The 19,222-nt window shown below is 31.7% G+C and overlaps 3 protein-coding genes across 6 annotated transcripts; 1 reads left to right on the forward strand and 2 right to left on the reverse strand.

Annotated features, from left to right (window-relative positions):
* Positions 1–513: 513 nt before the first annotated feature.
* On the reverse strand, positions 514–2,595 carry LOC105208392 (zinc finger protein 184). The gene is made up of 4 exons (XM_011178202.3): positions 2,307–2,595; positions 1,452–2,247; positions 1,275–1,352; positions 514–1,216 (listed from the first exon to the last, which is right to left on the reverse strand). The coding sequence occupies exons 1-4, from the start codon at positions 2,466–2,468 to the stop codon at positions 618–620; spliced, it is 1,635 nt and encodes a 544-aa protein (XP_011176504.1). The 5' UTR covers positions 2,469–2,595; the 3' UTR covers positions 514–617.
* Positions 2,596–4,619: 2,024 nt separating this feature from the next.
* On the forward strand, positions 4,620–10,530 carry LOC105208394 (14-3-3 protein epsilon). 3 transcript variants are annotated; one of them, XM_011178205.3, is made up of 5 exons: positions 4,620–4,780; positions 4,858–5,269; positions 9,569–10,038; positions 10,101–10,281; positions 10,347–10,530. In XM_011178205.3, exons 2-5 carry the CDS (start codon positions 5,206–5,208, stop codon positions 10,400–10,402), a joined length of 771 nt encoding a protein of 256 aa, XP_011176507.1. In that variant the 5' UTR covers positions 4,620–4,780; positions 4,858–5,205; the 3' UTR covers positions 10,403–10,530. The 3 variants fall into 3 exon arrangements, with proteins under 3 accessions (XP_011176507.1, XP_028893659.1, XP_011176506.1); XM_029037826.2 differs by having other exon boundaries at positions 4,646–4,801; XM_011178204.3 differs by having other exon boundaries at positions 4,653–5,269.
* Positions 10,100–18,653, reverse strand: LOC105208395 (VPS35 endosomal protein sorting factor-like). Of its 2 annotated transcripts, XM_011178206.3 has the most exons (14): positions 18,348–18,653; positions 17,427–17,962; positions 17,215–17,365; positions 16,795–17,134; positions 16,588–16,734; positions 16,357–16,525; positions 16,125–16,291; positions 15,747–16,029; positions 15,363–15,673; positions 14,929–15,284; positions 14,728–14,867; positions 14,482–14,647; positions 14,146–14,414; positions 10,100–13,979 (listed from the first exon to the last, which is right to left on the reverse strand). In XM_011178206.3, exons 2-14 carry the CDS (start codon positions 17,733–17,735, stop codon positions 13,872–13,874), a joined length of 2,916 nt encoding a protein of 971 aa, XP_011176508.1. In that variant the 5' UTR covers positions 17,736–17,962; positions 18,348–18,653; the 3' UTR covers positions 10,100–13,871. The 2 variants fall into 2 exon arrangements, with proteins under 2 accessions (XP_011176508.1, XP_054082811.1); XM_054226836.1 differs by lacking the exon at positions 18,348–18,653 and having other exon boundaries at positions 17,427–18,073.
* Between the last annotated feature and the right edge of the window lie 569 nt (positions 18,654–19,222).

Genomic DNA, 19,222 nt, shown 5'->3' on the forward strand with positions numbered 1-19,222 from the left:
CAATTAAAACGATAACATCAAATTTATTGCTTTACAATTTCCGTTCCCGAGATTTTTTCGCATTACCTTTATCCTTTCTGCCGCCACTATTTTGATGATGTGGTAAAATAATTAAGACTCGTACAAATCGTCATGAAATTAGCTAGTAAAAAAAACTGGACGAATGACCAGCCGAGGCCGTGATCCTAAACAAATAAAACACTTTGTAAAAGTAGATATCCCGTTTTAAAAGTCTAACATGCACTAGAAAAAAGTAGTTTGTAAATGCCCTCTTTTGTTTGGAAATGAACAAAGCAATATTTTTATACGTAAACATCTCCCTTTTGAAACGGACGCTCACATTTAAAGCTTCTTTACTTGGAAACCCTCTCGTTCATATCATAATCCAGGTGACGAAATTGTGTATATTAGCACTAAGAACAAGACTGCATACTTGATTAAAAATAAAAATAAAAATGTAAATATCCCCTTTTGAAAAGTCACTCTTCAAATAATATCAAAAAGATAAATATGTACATTCTTACTCTGTTTACATTTAATCATTTTTAATATACTTTGTTTACACATAATCATTTAATACATGTATATAAATGGAACATTTTATGAAAGTATTTAAGTTACGTATTATTATGCTTTTTCAAGTGACGATTAAGACTAAACTTGAGTTCAAAGGATTTGCCACATATATGACAGCTAAGTTCAGATTTCATATGCTGTTGATAGTGGCTAAAAAGTTGTTCCGTGTTTAAAAATGGTTGTGTGAATTTTGGACAAGCAATATCTTTGGATTGAGTGTTACTTTCATCGGTTTCCTCATCGGAAGAGATAACTTGTGTAAAATCATTATTATTGCTGGAATTGTATGAGCTTTCTAAATGAACTTCGGTTTCTTCAATTAGTTCGTTAACATTATCTAAATTTGAAATTGGTATGGCCGGATCTTTTCTATCTGAGTAGTGAAATTGTTCATTTTGAAGTTCTGCATTGCAAAAGGAATCAACGTCAGAGCTATTTTCTTTGAAATGGCAAAGCAGCTTGTGTGTATTAAGTTGATATTGCGTAGGATAAAGTTGAGAGCATTGACTACAAGATAGAAGTTGTTCTTCCTTCAATAACTTACTGGGAGAATTGTTCTCTTCTGCAGCAATAGGCATCTCATCTTCTTGCGCATGTATTTGCCAAATATGAGCCTCAAGTATATTCTCTGAATCAAACGCTGAAAAAGATAATTAATATTAATTTTATTATATACTGGCCATAAATTTCAAGCTTACCATTATCACAGTAAGAACATTGCCATGATCTAAATCCATGAGCGCGCATATGAATTTTCATCTTCTTTCCCAAGACGCCTAAACAGAAATTTAAACAAATTAAATATGTAAATGTGTTAAACTTGAAAACAACCATTGTTATGTAATATTTTAAATTTCTGGAATTATTTTACTCACGTTTGCCACATTTAGTACATTCTATTTTGGAATGAAATGCTTTGATATGTTCTTTAAGAGTCTCACGCGAGTCACAGAAAAATCCGCATTGAGTACATTTAATATGTTTGCTAATTCTATGCCATTTCATATGAAATTTGAGACGTGTAGCAGTAGCATTTTTAAATTGCTTTCCGCATATATGGCACTCCATGTCTTTCAGTTCATGTATTCTCTGCATGTGCTGTTTATGCAATTCTGTGCTGGCGGACATATGTCTGCACAAATTACATTGCACTGGCATTTCTTTTTCTGCGTTTAATACAAATGATGAACCCGAGCTTACGGAACTCTCCAATTGAGACACGAATCTTTTCGAATCGATATCCGGAATTTGAATTAAATTCTCTGTTTGGTTGATTTCAACAACTCTCTCTGTACTCTTAATAATGCCTTCATTAAATGTGTTCTTATTTGTTGAAACACAATTCTCATTGTGTATGGGCGCATCATCTATAACTTCCTCTTTAATAGGAATGTGAGAAATATTAAAATGAGCAAAACTTCCATCACCTTCTCCATTGTATTCATTATCGCTTAGGTCGTCAACATAAATAAAATCGCAGATATTTTCACTCTTCTCATCTGGATCGGGCAGCTCCTTTTTAATATATATTCTATTTTGTTCTCGTATATTATATAAATTCTTCCATTGGGATTGTAACTCTACACACAGGCTCCGGAATTTAAAAACCTTTTGAAATTCCAGAATACAACACGTGCAAATATATTGCGGCAATCCATCATTTGAATTAATCTGAAAAGCAATGATTGGGCAATACTTCATTGTTTTGTTTTTAATATATATGCGTTTACCTCAACGTTCCAAGCAGCTAATTCTGATCGAATATTTGATAAGTCATACTCATCTGTGCACGAGTCAAAAATCTTACGTAGGAAATTTGATGCTGTCAAATAGAATATACCACACGTCCGACATGGCTCTATGCCATCCATAATATCGACATTCCCCGACATGTTAATGTAAGTGATACGATCCTGATCTGTTGTTTATAATGGAACTAGTTGAAAAAACCTAAACTGAAGCTATCTAGTACTCTATGTGACAATTTTCTTCAAAATATATTTACGTTGCCAGACCAACGAAATATTGAAATCACAAAAAACAGTTAGGCACTGATTACGAATTTGACTGAGCTTACACGAACAAACTTTTGTTGCGGTTACCAATTCGACTCTGTACGCAACAACAAAATAAAAATTGCCCATAATGAGAAGCAAAAGTTAAAGTTAAGAAGTTTAGCTATATTCGATTGGCTATTTTTCTGCTCGTTACCTTTGTGCGCTGCTTTCTTAACAAAAATTTTACATAAAAATATAACAACATGCAGTTGAATTCGTACAAGAGAGTATGTGCTACAATACTACCATTCACAATGGTTAAAATGGAACAAAGAACATACATGCCAAAACTAACAAAACAAATATATTTTTAACATTTTAAAATTGTAATAAAGTATAATTGATTAAAGATTAATTTAATTTAAAGATGGTTTTATATTTAACCTTTTTGCTATTTTTTATGCCCCTATTATGGTTTGTAAACCCAAATTAGTGGAATTGAAGTTAATGCAACTCAACAGCAGATCAGTAAAACAAAAATTTTGTATTACGAATTTTAATTATTTTTAGTTGGAAAAAACTTCGCGTTACCAACCTAAAAATGTGAAGATTTGTCAGATAACTGCTGATACATTTTAAACGAAAAATTTAAACAATACATTATAATTATTTTGTATGAAAGTGTGAATAAATATTAGGTGCGTTTTATTTGACCATCACAAGCTAATATCTAAATCATGGACAAATAAAACGCACTTAGCGTGAATTGGCAATGCGAGCGCGATATCTCAGCTGATATTTAAAATATTTGAAAAAGAACGGTGGAATTTATAAATCAAATTTCCTTTTGTTTGCCGCTTTTCTATAATATTCCAAATTTTTAAGGAATCTACAATCATTATTAGATCCTGGATGGTCAAAATAAATATGGATAAAGTTTTTATTTGCCATTTTGCACATAGATGGAATTTAAAATTTTGGTTTGTTTAAATATTAAAATACACGCGTTCTTATGGGCACAGATTTTTTGACAACAACACGACTACGCGACAACAGACTTGTAGTTGTCGTTGTCGCTAAATTAGAAAATTTTCAGAATTAACTCTGCCGCCTGTCTAGGCTATAAGGCATAGACCTAGCTCGAAACAAAGGGATGACTATAATATTTTTGCACAGATTTAAGTATTTCTTCAACTGAGAAAATGGTGCAACACTATTGCTCATGATTAAGAGGACATTTTAGCGCAGGCTGCCTCTGTTTGAATTACGGGATAGTGCGTTCTATTGGCTTCCCTATAACGCTTAGCCATTCAATGGCAGCTATTGAAATAGAGGTATTGCCAGTCCATCACTTTTATTCATTCACAAAAGTTTGTTTAACAAAAAAAAAAGTAGTTGGCAATAGCGAGAAACCCCATTTATACACAGATACAAATGTAAACAAATAAAAATTTTAAATTCTATCGATGTTAAAAATGGCAAATAAAAACTTTATCCATATTTATTTTGACCATCCCGAATCTAGTAATGATTGTAGATTCCTTAAAAAATCATAATATTATAGAAAAGCGGTAAACAAAAGGAAATTTGATATATAAATGCAACCGTTTTTCTTTTCAAATATCATCTGAGAGTTCGCGCCCGCATTGCCAACACAAGTCATTTTTAAACGTATATATGAAATACACTAAATGCGTTTTATTTCGCCATGATTTAGCTATTAGCTTGTGATGGTCAAATAAAACACGCCTAATGTCAAAACAACTGGAAACATATTTGACTATAAAAATAAGTTTGGGTTATGTGACATTTCAGCGACGACTTTATTGCGACATCTATTAGCTGATGCAAGCATTTTAGTATTTTATAGTTTCTATTGTACAACATTTAAATAGGCGAGATGGAAATCGTTACGTTGTGAGACAGGTGCTACAATATTTAACGAAGGTACTGCATTACTTCGAATCATGTGTACAGAAGTGAGATAGCAATTGATACATGAAAATAGGTGCGGCCATATTGATTGTCGAAAACGAAGGCAGAGGAAGTTAACTTCGTTAAGCGTCCTTTGGTATTCGGTTGTATAAGAAATGAATCAACGAGTTGACAGCGGCGAGCAACGACGTTCATCGAAGTTTTGCGGATTGAAAGCGATTTAAATTTGATAATTTGTCAAATAAAATTGATTGAACCTGATTATTTGGCTTGTGAGATATATTTGGCAATAAGTATTTACTTGAAATTTAAGATTTTGTTTTCTTAAACTGTGAACGCTGATTTATAGCGGTTGAATTAGGAGAAATAAGAATACAGCAAGAGCAAAGCGGCGGCGGCTACTACGACAGCTAGAAAAAGGTGAAGAAGAGGAAGAAAAGCAATAGCAGCGAAGCAGTCGGTTAACGACAACGACTTTAGTGCCGGAGCAGAAGCAGAAGTAAAACGTTTGTCAAAGAGAAAAAATTCGTAGTAGAGAAAAGTAAAAATTGAATTTCGGAAACGCAGGCGACGACGAAAAAAGTGTAGAACGCTGAAAATTTTTGTTTTAAAACAACGCCGACGCTAAATTGAATATTTCAACAGAAACTGACCAAAAGATTATTATCGGAGGGTCTAATCAACGCAATTAAACAGAATGTCGGAACGTGAAAATAATGTGTACAAGGCCAAATTGGCTGAACAAGCTGAACGTTATGATGGTGAGTACATGGGGTGTCTGAAATTCTATTATATATAATTTGTGTCGTTTAAAATCAGTCCCGATTTATCAATCTGGGGTGTGGATTGAAGATTGGGAAAATTTGGTCTAGAAAAACACGCGGGGCTTGTGACGAAGACGACTGGTGCGTCACATAGTAGCAGTTAAGACGAAATTATTCTAAAGAAGCGAGATGACCGGAATGACAAGATAATGGAAACTTGTTTCTTTTTTTTTTTTTTTTGTTTGCCGGTGATTTCGATTAGCGTGGTTTTATTGCTTAAATTTTTTTTTTTTTATAATAGTGCAGTTTATTTAGAAGGATAATATATATGTATCTAAAGAATTCACTCAATGTCTATCGATAAAATATATACGAAGGAATACGAGGAGCTACATTTTCAGTATTACAACCAAACACACATGTATATGTACATCAATGACTTCCCCCCATTATTCCGTAGTGGGAGTGGGACAACTTTTATTTAAAATTGTACCATTAGAAGAAAAACTGCAAATTAACTGATATTTGTATATACGATTGTAACTACAATATAGATTCATTTATTAATAATGTTGCAGTGCGTATATTATATGTATATATGACATTTAATTAAATTTTTTTTTTCATTCACTATAACATTATATTGGAATGTCTGGATAGCAGTGGAATCATCAGAACATTAAGTTCATATATTTTGCAATGGATACTAATATCTTCCTTGCATGAGTGAGTAGTATGACTCTATTCAGTTTGAATTTGCCATCATCGTTCTTTTACATTTTGCTAAGAATTGTCATATCGCGTTGGATGTTTTTTTTTTTTCTTTACCTTTCCGCGAATATACGTCATTCGTATATGTTGCACCTCGTTGCCGTGGCGTTTCTTCGTGGCTAGTTGCTAGCGTGAAAAATCGATGAATGAAATCGATCGGTCATATGCAGCCGCAGTTGCCACTTACATTGAGATAGAAAAAATAAAAAAATCAAATATATGGGAATGACATGCTGACAAACTCATTTTAATCTTAACATTTCTATGTATAATATAGTTTATAGGTTATAGTTCTTTTGTGCTTAACAATACTACGAAAATTAAGCTGTTCTTACTGACTCTTTGTTAAGCTATATAAGTTCATTCAAATTTGACATTGTGTTCCCATATTCTATATGAAAAATGGACAAATGAAAATATGTTTAGATATTGGGATGGGATATTCTATAATTCGTACGCACTTTGTAATCGACTAGAAGTCATCGATTCGATTTATCAATATAACAACCTAAATATTTTCATTATTGTAATTATTTATAAGCAGTTTTTTTATGGGTAGAAAATTGTATTTTTTAAAAAATTTATTTAAAACTAAATACAGTTACTTAAACTATAAGTACAAAATATAGATTTATTAATCAGATTGCTTGATTAACGACCTCATTCATTGAAACGCTGGATAGGCGAGCCTCTTTATTGAGTATGTTTTCAAAAAAAGAACAGTGGTGGTCATTTGATACAAATATAATTACTTTCTGGGAGTATATTTTACAAATAAAATAAAAATTTTACAAAAAAATAAATAGCCAATTTCAAGAAAGCAATAGAAACGAGAGCAGTTGTAAGACAATTCGTCGGTAAAAATTTTCACAACTGAAATTATATTTTGTTTAGATATTCTTTCCTACTCTCTTCAGGATAAACTATAACTAATTATTATAAAAGAAACAAATTTTACTAAATTAAAATATAATTATTTCACTGTTTAATTAATTTACCAATAACAAGTTCTTTATAGTATCCTTCAAGTTGCTAAAAAAGTCAGCTAAAACTCCTACTCAATGTGTTATTTTAAATACACATAATATAATACTCAAATCGAGAAATATGCCTGCTCCAATACCAATAGCTGTATCCCAGTACTTGTTTGGATTTGACTTACTTTTAAGGTTTAAACAAATTATAGAATACTGTACAATACAAGTGATTACATTTTTATAACTGCATTCCGAAATGTCATAAAATAAATATTACTATCGTTGAAATATCGAAATAAACTGAAATGTTTACTCGAATAGAAATAAATAATTAACTAAATAACAGGTAATAACTAGGAATAGTCATTGTTTTCTACAAACATTTATCACATCGTATCTTAGTGAAAAATACATCTGTTCGTATCTACTCATTTTTTTCTTCATTAATTTACCAGTGCTGAGCAGTCGCACTTTTGCCCTTACCGGCGCAATCGTGTATTTGTATCCGTATCCTATTAGTGGGAAAAGGACAAATATATATATATATATATATACAATTAAATATATATAGTTATAGTTTGTTGACTGCGTTGCCGTTGGCAGTATACAACAATATGGCACCATACATTAACACGGTTATTTAGAATCAATGCAGTCTGTTGCCTTCAAAAGCGCAGATGCCGTGAACGGTGACGTTCGCGGTTTGTCTGTATCACATGTTTGTTCTCTTATTTTCGCACTAGTGGTTCATTTCTATTGCTATGGACGGCCTTGTCGCACTTATGTGGGTGAATGGTATATATACAGATTATGGTTTTAGCACTTATGTTAGAAGCATGGGGAACTGATTTCACCGGTATAGATAATACATATTATGTATTGTATGTTTAAATTTTAACATTTTTATGTTGAAATCTAATACTGCGTTAGGCCTGATTCAAAACATAAATTTATTATTCAACTGGAACGCATAAACACCAGGAATTCAATTATTTAAATATTACCATAATCGATATTCGAATTTAATTTGTGAAGGTAATAGTGTAGAGATGCAATAAGAAAACTAAAATTTGGGAGTTAGTCATGATTTTTATAGACAGTATTAGTTTTTAGTATATTTTTTTTTAAATTTTCACAGAAATAAATTAATAAACAATGAAATGATCAGTGCTAGGAATTAGGGACTTATTTATTATTTTATATTTTCTAATATACCATTCAACAAAAACTATAACAACTGCATAACGTCAATACAAAATTATCACCGCTTTAGTCTGGTATCCACGTTTTAATCAGCCTCAGCCCAAGTAAATGATTTGCATCATTTTTGTAGTAACTACATCCTCCAATTATATATATTTATATATACAGTGGAACTTCTCTAACTCGAATAACCATAATGCACAAAAAAACTTCCACTTAGAGAGACTTCGAATAATAGAAATTTTCATTAAAACATACATTTTTCAAAAAGCTGTAAAATATAGTTTTATACACAGTTTTATTTATTCACTTCAAATACAAAATTTTTATGTACATACGTTAAAATATGTATTCTGTAATTTCGTTTGCTATTGTTTGGCTCTTGAGGTCTATATCGCATGCCTTTGTTAGATGATTTATGCAATCCATAAGTGCAATATCATATTTTTTGTTCGCATCCGTACAATATAGAGGGACTCTTAAAATTCTGTCTCGATAGTAAAATTTTTAATTTTGTATTATGCCCTCACCAAAAAGTTCAATTTATGGAAGGAAATTTGTATGGAATTTGACTTAAAATCTTCAAGAGTTCGAGTTATGGAGAACTTCGAGTTAGGGAAGGAAATTTGTATGAAATTTAGCTTCTAAATGCTATTGCCAATTCAAGTGTTCGAGTTATGGAGATCTTCGAGTTATAGAAGTTCGAGTTATGGAAGTTCCACTGTATATATAAATGAAATAATCTGCATTTACTTAAATGGTGTAAAAATTTTCGGACAAGCTTATATGAGAGAAAATATGAGCGGACATCGAACTTCGACTTCTTATATATAAATCGAAAAATGTTATACACTACTTAAATAAGAATAATGGATTGATTATGCTCATATTTTTCGTAACTTATAGCGTTTTCTTTTCTCGATGTAAATGCTGCCCTTTAGTTTTCAACATTATGCACATGCTATAAAAGAACAAAAAAATGTCACCCTATTATGCTGGTCAACTCTCAGTCAAAATTTGAAAACCCGAGTTCAGAGCAAAATAAATGCATATTTTTTTTAAAAAAGAAAACGCTAATACACACTGTAATTATTACTGGCGAAATATGAAGACGAATATTTCGAGTTTGGAGACTATCTTCGAAAACGGATAATGTACTTTTTTACTTATGACTAAATCTATAAAATTGAATGGAAAAAAGTAGATTTTGCCCTATAGCGTTATTATATGATTTTGTGGAAAACAAGACATTAAGCAAAACAAATTAATATATATATATATATATGTATATAAAATTAATTATGTATATATCATATGGAATAATCATATGTATATTTTTTTACAGAAATGGTTGAAGCTATGAAAAAAGTCGCTTCTCTTGATGTTGAATTAACTGTTGAAGAGCGCAATCTACTTTCAGTCGCCTATAAGAATGTAATTGGCGCTCGACGTGCTTCATGGCGTATAATTACCTCAATCGAACAAAAGGAGGAAAATAAAGGCGCCGAAGAGAAGCTTGAAATGATCAAAACCTACCGCGGGCAGGTGGAGAAGGAATTACGCGATATTTGTTCCGATATTTTGAATGTGCTAGAGAATCATCTCATTAAATGCGCCACCACAGGTGAAAGTAAAGTATTCTATTATAAGATGAAGGGTGATTATCATCGCTATTTGGCTGAGTTTGCTACTGGATCGGATCGTAAGGATGCGGCAGAGAATTCACTTATTGCTTACAAGGCTGCCAGCGATATAGCAATGAATGATCTTCCGCCAACACATCCAATTCGCTTGGGTTTGGCGTTAAACTTTTCGGTAGAAATAAAAATGAAAATATTAATTATACAAATTTTAACTAAATTTGGATATGGTTGCAGGTATTCTACTATGAAATTCTTAATTCGCCCGATCGCGCTTGCAGATTAGCGAAAGCAGCATTCGACGATGCTATTGCCGAGCTAGATACCTTAAGCGAAGAGAGTTACAAAGATTCCACACTTATCATGCAATTACTGAGGGATAATCTTACATTATGGACGTCTGATATGCAGGCTGATGGTAATTAATCCATTTATAACTCATTTATTCAAAAATATACATATTAACTGATTGTTTCTTATAAGGTGATGGCGAGCAAAAACCGGAAATTCAAGATGTTGAAGATCAGGATGTGTCGTAATTTAAGTAACCCCACCTTACTTAATTATAAAATCCCCCCTCTATATACCTTTTCCTACTGTAATACAGCAGCAACAACCACACACACATTAAAACGAGAAACATTATAATACACTGCAACAGCAACAATGATATACATTATATACATCTCAATTGCATAAAAACAATTAATAAATCTTTTTCAGAAGAACACTTGAAACTAAAATATAACTCGAAACAAATTTCTCCTGCCCTGCTCCCATTCAATGTGTGAAAATTTTTGCATTAAACATAATTATTAAAATCAGAATTATTATTAAAACAACAAAATAATGATTATTAATAATAACGGTAATGATAAATACATCAGTATAATAATAAATATAATAAAAATCAACACTAATTATTTTAGAGCATGATATGATAACATTTAACTTAGAGAACAGGCAATACATTCGCACTTACACAGTTAAACGTTGCCCACGCAACATTCAGCATGTAATAGAAGAAAAACGAGTTTATTTTAAGGATTCTACATTAATGAAATATAAAGAGAAGAGGATAGAAATAATAGTAATAAACAAACAATTGTATCAATCAAATAAAAATGAGCGAACTACAGTCAACAGAAGTGATGGGAGAATTGATGAGAACTTATCTTAGTAATATTTGACATACAGTTTGAAATGGCAAACAACGCATAAATAAACGAAAGAATATAATATGCCTAAATTTTCGCTATATATAATTTTTATCGTTTTTGAATTGTAGGTAATAGAATGTGGGATGTATTACTGTAATTCTTGATGTTCAGATGATCAATAATAAGGAAATTTTTTCTATTTTACGATCTATATTGATTTTTGGGTATTCAGAAATTAGACTACTACAACAATAAGAGTGGAAATGTGTCGTCTAACATTTTTGAAGTAGTCTTCAGAAATATATCAATGGTGATCACCTGATTCGGCGACTGCTTAACAGTATTTGGGAGCCCTAAGGTGTGTTATTTCATCTGTGTACAAAAATTGTTTATGTATGCGTGTTGTTTGAAATTACATTTCATAACAATTATAATATATTCGAGAGTTTTCAAATTTGTTTTTCGAAGATTTCGCAGGTTGAACAAGTACAATGAACACACTTAATATTTAAAACAAATAATTTACATATGCTTCATAATAAGAACATTCAATGCAGGATTTTGGTTTATTAATGCGAATACGAATAATGTAAAGTGGCTATGTACCCAAGTACATGTGTAAGCGGAATATCTGAAATTTTTGAAAATAATGAATTAAACTGAAAACAAGTAAGGAAAGGCTAGAGGTTCGGGTGCAAGCGAACATTTTATACTCTCACAATTCATAGATGTAATTTTATTAAGATAACACACAATCGGACCCATAATATATTCGGCATAAAGTCCAATAGAATAACGAAAATCATTATGTATAGTATATAAGGGCTGAGGTAATTCCTGAACCGATTTCACTAATTTTCGACACCTACTATATAAGATGTCTCACACATTAACCGATATGTGTGGCATAAAGTTTGATAATCCGAATATAAGGTATGTATACGGGAGCTAGAGGCCGTTAGGATCGGATTTTAATCATTTTTGGTACAGAGACACTATTAGGAGAAAAAGGTTCCCTTTGAATGAAATTAAAATACCTTAGAGATTTACCGACATTTTCGGTGAAAAATTACTTATCGGCACTGAGTTCTTCATGTTCGATATCTGGGGTCTTGAAAAGTTATAGTCCCATGTCTACATTTTTAGCACAAGTGGTGCCACACCTCAAATAAAGTATGTCTGTAAAGTTTTATTCTGGTATCTTCATTGGTTAGTAATGTAATGGGAAGAAGGCGTGTTTGTGAACCCATTTCGCCCATTTCAATAGCAAGCCTTTCACGGTCCCAAGGAACATGTGTACCAAGTTTCGTCAAAATATCTTAATTTGTACTCCGTCGTTGCACGGCCGGATGGACGGACGCACAGACCGACATCCGGATTTTAACTTAGATCATTTTGATATATATAACCTTATATCTAACTAATTTACTTTTAAGTCCTAAACCATTAAACAACCGTTATGTGAACAAAACTGTAATACACTCTTAACAACTTTGTTGTGAGAGTATAATTGGTCCAATTTTTTGTCATAATTTTTATATACATAGATTGACACACCATTGTTATATGTAGGTATATTTAAGTTTTCAATTGACAATTTTTTGTTTGCTGAGTAAATAAAATAAACTGAGTTGCATTGGATTTTCGGTGGTGTTTGGTTATCGGAGTATTTTCATTCTGTCAAACAAATTTTTTACGTTTGGTACTGTACAATTCGAAAATTGTTGAAAAATTCGATTTTTTTTGGAAAAAAGGTATTTTTTTGAAAAGTTTAGTATGTTAGCGCACCTAAAGAGAAAATACATACATATATCCTTTTGATTTATCATGAGTCCGGATTGGAAAAAATAACATAAAAATTAGTTCCAAAAATAAACCATTTACCATTCAAGTCTACGACCAAGAATAATATAATACTGCCGTAATCTAGTCTTTCATCATTCTTGTCTACAGCCTAAACTAGTGAAAAAGGATGGAAGGAAAGTTTCAACAGTATAAACAAAAAATATTAGCTGTCAAAAACTCGTAGTTTTGGATTTAGTAGTTTGACTTAGGGTTTACTACATTCATTATTCAAAATCGTTCTGACGGGATATCAATAAGTGAAACTGGTGAGCCTAAGATGAACCTTTGTTGACCAACAATAACAAAATAATAAGCATAACTAACTTTTAAGTAAAATTATAGTTTCACCCGAATTTCGAGGAAGTTAGTCGCTTATTTCTGATATACATACATATACACATTTTCTTTGAATGGCTCAGAAGGAAAATGTATAACATTATTATCATTTGAATTTAGAATTTTGTATGTAAAACAACAATTGAAATCAATAAAAATGACAGTATACAATTATTGGGGTCGATCTTAAAAACATCAAAGAAGTTTTAAATAAGCAAGTGATATATTTTTTAGAAAGTTGAAGACTAAAAACGTTTTTTCGACACAGAAATCATAAGTATGCATTTGGCTCATATTTCACTTCTTAATTAACTTAAAAAACACGCTTTTCGAACTGAAGTTCTAAAGCAATTATCTGAAAGTTATACAAAGAGTGTAAGTTCGTATGTGCTTTTCAGTTCATTTACAACAAAAATGTGAAATGTTTACTTTATGTATTTCTATTTGTTTCTTATAATGCACTAATAAGAATAAGTATTTTTTATATTGCACAAATGTCACCGCTTAATTTGTCAGGGTTGAATATTCAATAATTTGTTATGCAAGTTGAAGGACAAGTTACTCGTATATATATTGTATATTCGCTTTTTAGTATAAATTATAAATATATATTTATTATAAAAGTTACACCTGCATATCCTGTGGAGGAGACATATACAATTTTATACTATTTCGGTCGAATTCGGTTCAACAATCGCGCTAATGACCGTGAATTTTGCGTATTTGTGTTCTTAATTTGTTCGTAGATGTATTCAACACTTTGCAAAGTTCGTGTCTGTAAATAAATTGTAGTAGTGTATATTATAAATATGTAGAACAATTATAAATCTCGAAAACAGTACTTGGAATTTTTTGGACAATATATATCTATATATGTGTATATAAATATATATGTATATGTATGTACTGTGTTCGAAATTATTCAAGTTATGGTTATTTACAATTAACTTAGGATCGATATGCGACTCCACCTTTACAGCCAGAAGCCAAAGATTGACAGCCAAATGGAAAGTTTTCTCACAGCTAAGGTTAGCATACCGGACGATACGTAAAAATAATTCCATTGCCACTGTGGCCTGGGTACGAAATTGTCGCTTACTACCCAGTATTTTCAGTTCTGCTAAGATATCATCAATGATTTGAACGCATATATTATTGACTTCAGTTAGATATTTGTAATCATGGCCATAAAGTTCATCATTTGAAACAACTGAAATTGAAAGACAACATAATTCAAATTCTGTTTGTAGATTACATACATATATATTTATTTTTACCACCGGGAATGTGATAAGGGAATTCCTCCAAACTTTGTACGTATAACATGTCTAGAGCATGCAAATACACAGTTACCATTCCACAGCTTTGATCATCGAAGGAAAATTTAGTGACCTCCGAAAGTAACAGACGTACCAGATACAACACTCCTTGATCGGGACTATCCTAGAATAAAAAATAGTCCAAATATTTTAACAATTATAAACGAGTTAAGTTAATCAACTATTCTTTATATTATTACTTACAGGTACTACCACCAATGTTGCTAACATATTACAAAGATAAGATACCAAATACGTCTCCAAAGAGCGTGGTTTCCCCTCGATTTCCACGGATCGTGGCAAATTACTCACTAATTGAAGGGCGGCCTCGAAACACGCGTCCGCTAAAAAAACATTGACAAATAAAAACATTAACTTCAACAACAAAATTTAATGAAGATCTACCCTGCCCCAAACATTGATTCAAGAGTGCCACCTGACCAGTCAGTAAGTATAGGTCCATTTGATTTTGAACTGCTGTAATACTAGGAATTGAAATAAAACAGAATGCTATGCATGCTTTAACAAACGCCCCAGTTTTGTGAGTACAATGTCCTTTAATTCCATGTCGTATCTCAACGGCTAATTTATTTACCGCATTTACCAACGTTATATAGACTGCATCCAAATCTGTGAAAACTCCACGTGCTTCCACATAGAAACTAAGCTGTCGTTCAAAATCATTTCGATAGCTAACTTTACGTATAAAACTGCTTATTAACTTCGAAATTTGTCGGCGTTCATCTTCTACGGTTTGAGCACTATTGGGAAGTAATATTACATTTAATGGAATCGATTGCAAATGAAGATTTAGGAAATTTAAATGTAAAAGTACTTACGTCACTGAGTCACTAAGAATTTTTCCAATAAACATTAGGGCATTGATCACAATTTCATCCGTTATAATATCTTCTGATTTATGGTGGAACCTTATCAGTATGTTTTTGCATACGGCTATCCTATTTGAATCTTTCTGGAAAAGATCTAAATAGGGTAAAAAATTTTCTTGAATGAGCAACAACTCGGTATTTTTAAAATATTGCAAAATTTTGTCTAAAATATTTTGCAACTGGGTATAATGTCTCTCATATGCTCGGCTTGCGTTCATTCGTAATGTGATTGTTCCTAACAGATCGTCGATGACAGTTACCTACCAGTATATAAGAACAAATAGAGATGTTTACATATGTATTTCGTACTTTGATGTTTTCTTCGTTACTTACAGAGAAATTTTCAGCAATAAATTGTGTCCATGTTTCTATACAATTTATGTATTCAGTTGGGTCGACGAAAGTGTCTATGGTATTAAAAGAAGCATTTAAAAATTGAAGGCTTTGTTCCGGAAGTGGTGGGCAGCCGCTAACACTGATGCCAAGGGCTCTGAATAAGAATCCTTTCGAAATGCCTTCTGTGTTACAACTTGCAAGTAACTTAACGAATTCTAAAGCATGTGCAGCAATGAACTCTGATTGGAATGCATTCAGCATGGAAATAAAAAGCAGTCCGCTGTAAAATGATTAATTAAGAATTTCATTATAAATGTTTAAATATTTGTTAATAGATCATAGACGAATTAATACTGTCACATTAACAATACCGACTTATTTTTGATTTCCTTGCATTCATTCATTATTTCTTCCGTGTAAATATTGCATTTGTGAACAAGGGCTAATAATATAAAATCCAAAGCGGGACTGTACAATGATAAATATGTTTCAATGCTGAGACGCTGGCGATTCAGTTCAGAACGAACAGTTCCACTAAAAATCTAAGAAGAATATTATTTAGATTTCTACGGGCTTTTACAAATCCTACAATTGATGTAGTCAATACCGTTGGATAAATTTTCAAGAAATCCTTAAAATTTTCTTTTATAGATTCTTTATCTGCTGTTACAGATAGACTAATGCGAACCAAGTAGCACCGTGCATACGCCTGCACTAAAGGGTCACCAATGCCACGGATCATTTTACCAATGCGAAGTACATTTTTATCGAAATCGCTGCAAAATACATGATATATGAATATATAACATACATAACGAATTAGGAATTTTGTAATTACTTAGGTGATATAAATTCATAACATTTGAGTATGGCCATTTCCAAATACAAACGTGGTAATAATTCTCGAATAGAAGCAATTTTAAAAAACCAATTTTGGCAAGTTTCTTTGGCGTTTTCATACAATGCATCAGTTCCAGTCGACTTCCTGTTGAAACAATAATAATGTTTTTACATACATATGTAAGTTAAACAGAAAATTACATACTCTCCCTTCCCCGTAATATTATTTGCTTTTATATTTAGTCGATCGTGTACCAATTTCCCAAACATATCAAGAATATCAGTTATAAGAACAAATTGGCTTGGGTAAAAGCTGAGTACTGAAGTGTCGGCAAGCATTTTTGAACACTGAATAACAATTTTTAAAGATCTTACGCGTTGATCATCTGTCCACGAGATTAATAATTCTTGATTTAATTGTTCTATACGTTGAATATATTCTTGTTGTGTTAAATCAACCATGTGACTCATGGAGGAATCATCAAATTCATCCAGTTGTTCCAAGCGAAATTTAACTTTGTCTGACACTACGGTCTGAGATTTGACTAAAATTTAAATGTGTAATATTTAAATACAATTAATGGAATAATTCTTTTGGATAATAATAGAAACAAACAGAGCTTACTTCCTTCACCACAAGAGTTTACTGTCGAAAGGAAACTTGTCGAAATAGACAGCTTTTCAGATGTTGTATAACGATTCAATATACCCAACCGTTTTGCGCCCCAATTTAAATTATCTTCATCTATACATTTCCTATCATTCCTTTTTCCCTCCTGTTAATAAATTAAGAATTAGTTAATTTTTGAGTTTCCAAACATATTTATATTAACTAACATTTTCTGCAGCTATCTGTGTTAAGGGATCCATAATTTCTTGATCTTGTCGTGCAAATAGTGACAGTGGATCCGTTCCGTCGAAGGATAAAGTGAGCGGTTCAACAGATAAGGAAATACTTGATGAAGCTCGAGAACTATTATCGCTATTGAAGTTACTTCGTTTATCTTTGCAGCCATATTTTGTACATTTACTTTCGATTACAGTCACGCCGTGTATCTTTAATGGATGCTCATAAGTTGTGTAACTTTTTAAATGGTTCTTCGACCCTTCATAAAAGTGTGGAATACACTCCCAGTCCGTGGCCATTTTGAAGAAATTAATGGAGCGTACTCAAAACAAATATAAAAAAACAAACTTTTCTTAACATCACATCGGAATACATTTCTTTCCCTCTGACATTTCTATTTACATTTACAGCAACTTGCTGCTCCGACAGACCATAGTTGTTATCTCGATAATCTTATCAGTGACAATATTGCTTGAATCAATACCCTGCAAGTTCATCTATCGCTGAAGAGCGGTTCCAGAGTTTGCTATTAAAGTTGTTATGAGTTTTTAATGACTCATTGAAAAAACTTGTTCATAATTTCTTAAGCATAGTACTAATGAACGTATTGCATGCCAGTTTAAATTCTAATTATTTCTTTGATATGCAATTATCAAAGGGAAACAGAAAAATAGTATATCCCTACTAATATTATATATCATTTTATAACTTTTAAGCACTTGCAATTTTTTTTAACAAGATAACAAATGCGTTCTCAAGCGTGTTGTTCATTATAATAATTTTACCCTGAAAATTGTCAAATTTATCGACTACTATATTTCTTATAAAAAACCAAGAAATTATGGCTGATAACTATAAAAATATCACGTTGTAATCATTGAAACGTTATCGATGAATTTGAATTCACTTACCAATTTGAAAAATATTTTCCGTGGCTCATATATGACGCTAATTTGGAAATAATTGAATTCATAAAATCGATCATTTTGACGAAATCTATCCGTTGGTGATTGCACTTGAGGCAATTTATTCTCACTCCCAAATTGAAATTGAATCTTCATCATATGACCTGCTAACCAGACAATGGTATCTCTATATGAAATTTTGTACACTTTTCTCCTTAACCATCACTATCACTTATATGTAAAGCGACTGTATTCATTTCAATATTTACAGAAATGAAGAAAGTTCAAGCTAATTAATTTTTTAAATTTGTCAAACGTGTCGACAAGGCAGGCTTTGATCGAAAATATTTTACTTATAGGCGCCTGCTACACGTTCAGTATTTATCGTGATATTTCCTGTATCGCGAGGTTTGAACGTTTAGTTTATTTAAATATTTTGAAATCCAGATCGCGGATCGTGGATCGCGAGATAAATATTGAACGTGTAGCATATTTTGTGATTTACAAGTCCGAAGGACTACAGTGCCAAAATTTTAAAATCAACTTTATTCTAATAAAATTAACATTAATATAATTTTTAGAGTAGAATCTTTGCCATAGCAATGCAACTATGTCAAAGGTTTTTTTTGATAACGTCCAAATATTGCATGCATATAATGAATTGCTGTGGGAGCAAAAACAATAACCAAACATGATTTTCTTCGGTTTTCTTTCGACATTTTATAAAAAAATTTACGAAGAAATACACAAATTACATTTTTTAAATATTTTTTTCTTTTGAAAACACAACTAGCATCGTATAAATATTGACGTAATATATATTGAACGTCTAGCAGCCGCGAAATATTCACCCGTAATCCATCAATATTCAATATAGAACG

Source organism: Zeugodacus cucurbitae, chromosome 2 (genome assembly GCF_028554725.1).
Source record: "Zeugodacus cucurbitae isolate PBARC_wt_2022May chromosome 2, idZeuCucr1.2, whole genome shotgun sequence".
NCBI classification, from domain to species: Eukaryota; Metazoa; Arthropoda; class Insecta; order Diptera; family Tephritidae; genus Zeugodacus; species Zeugodacus cucurbitae.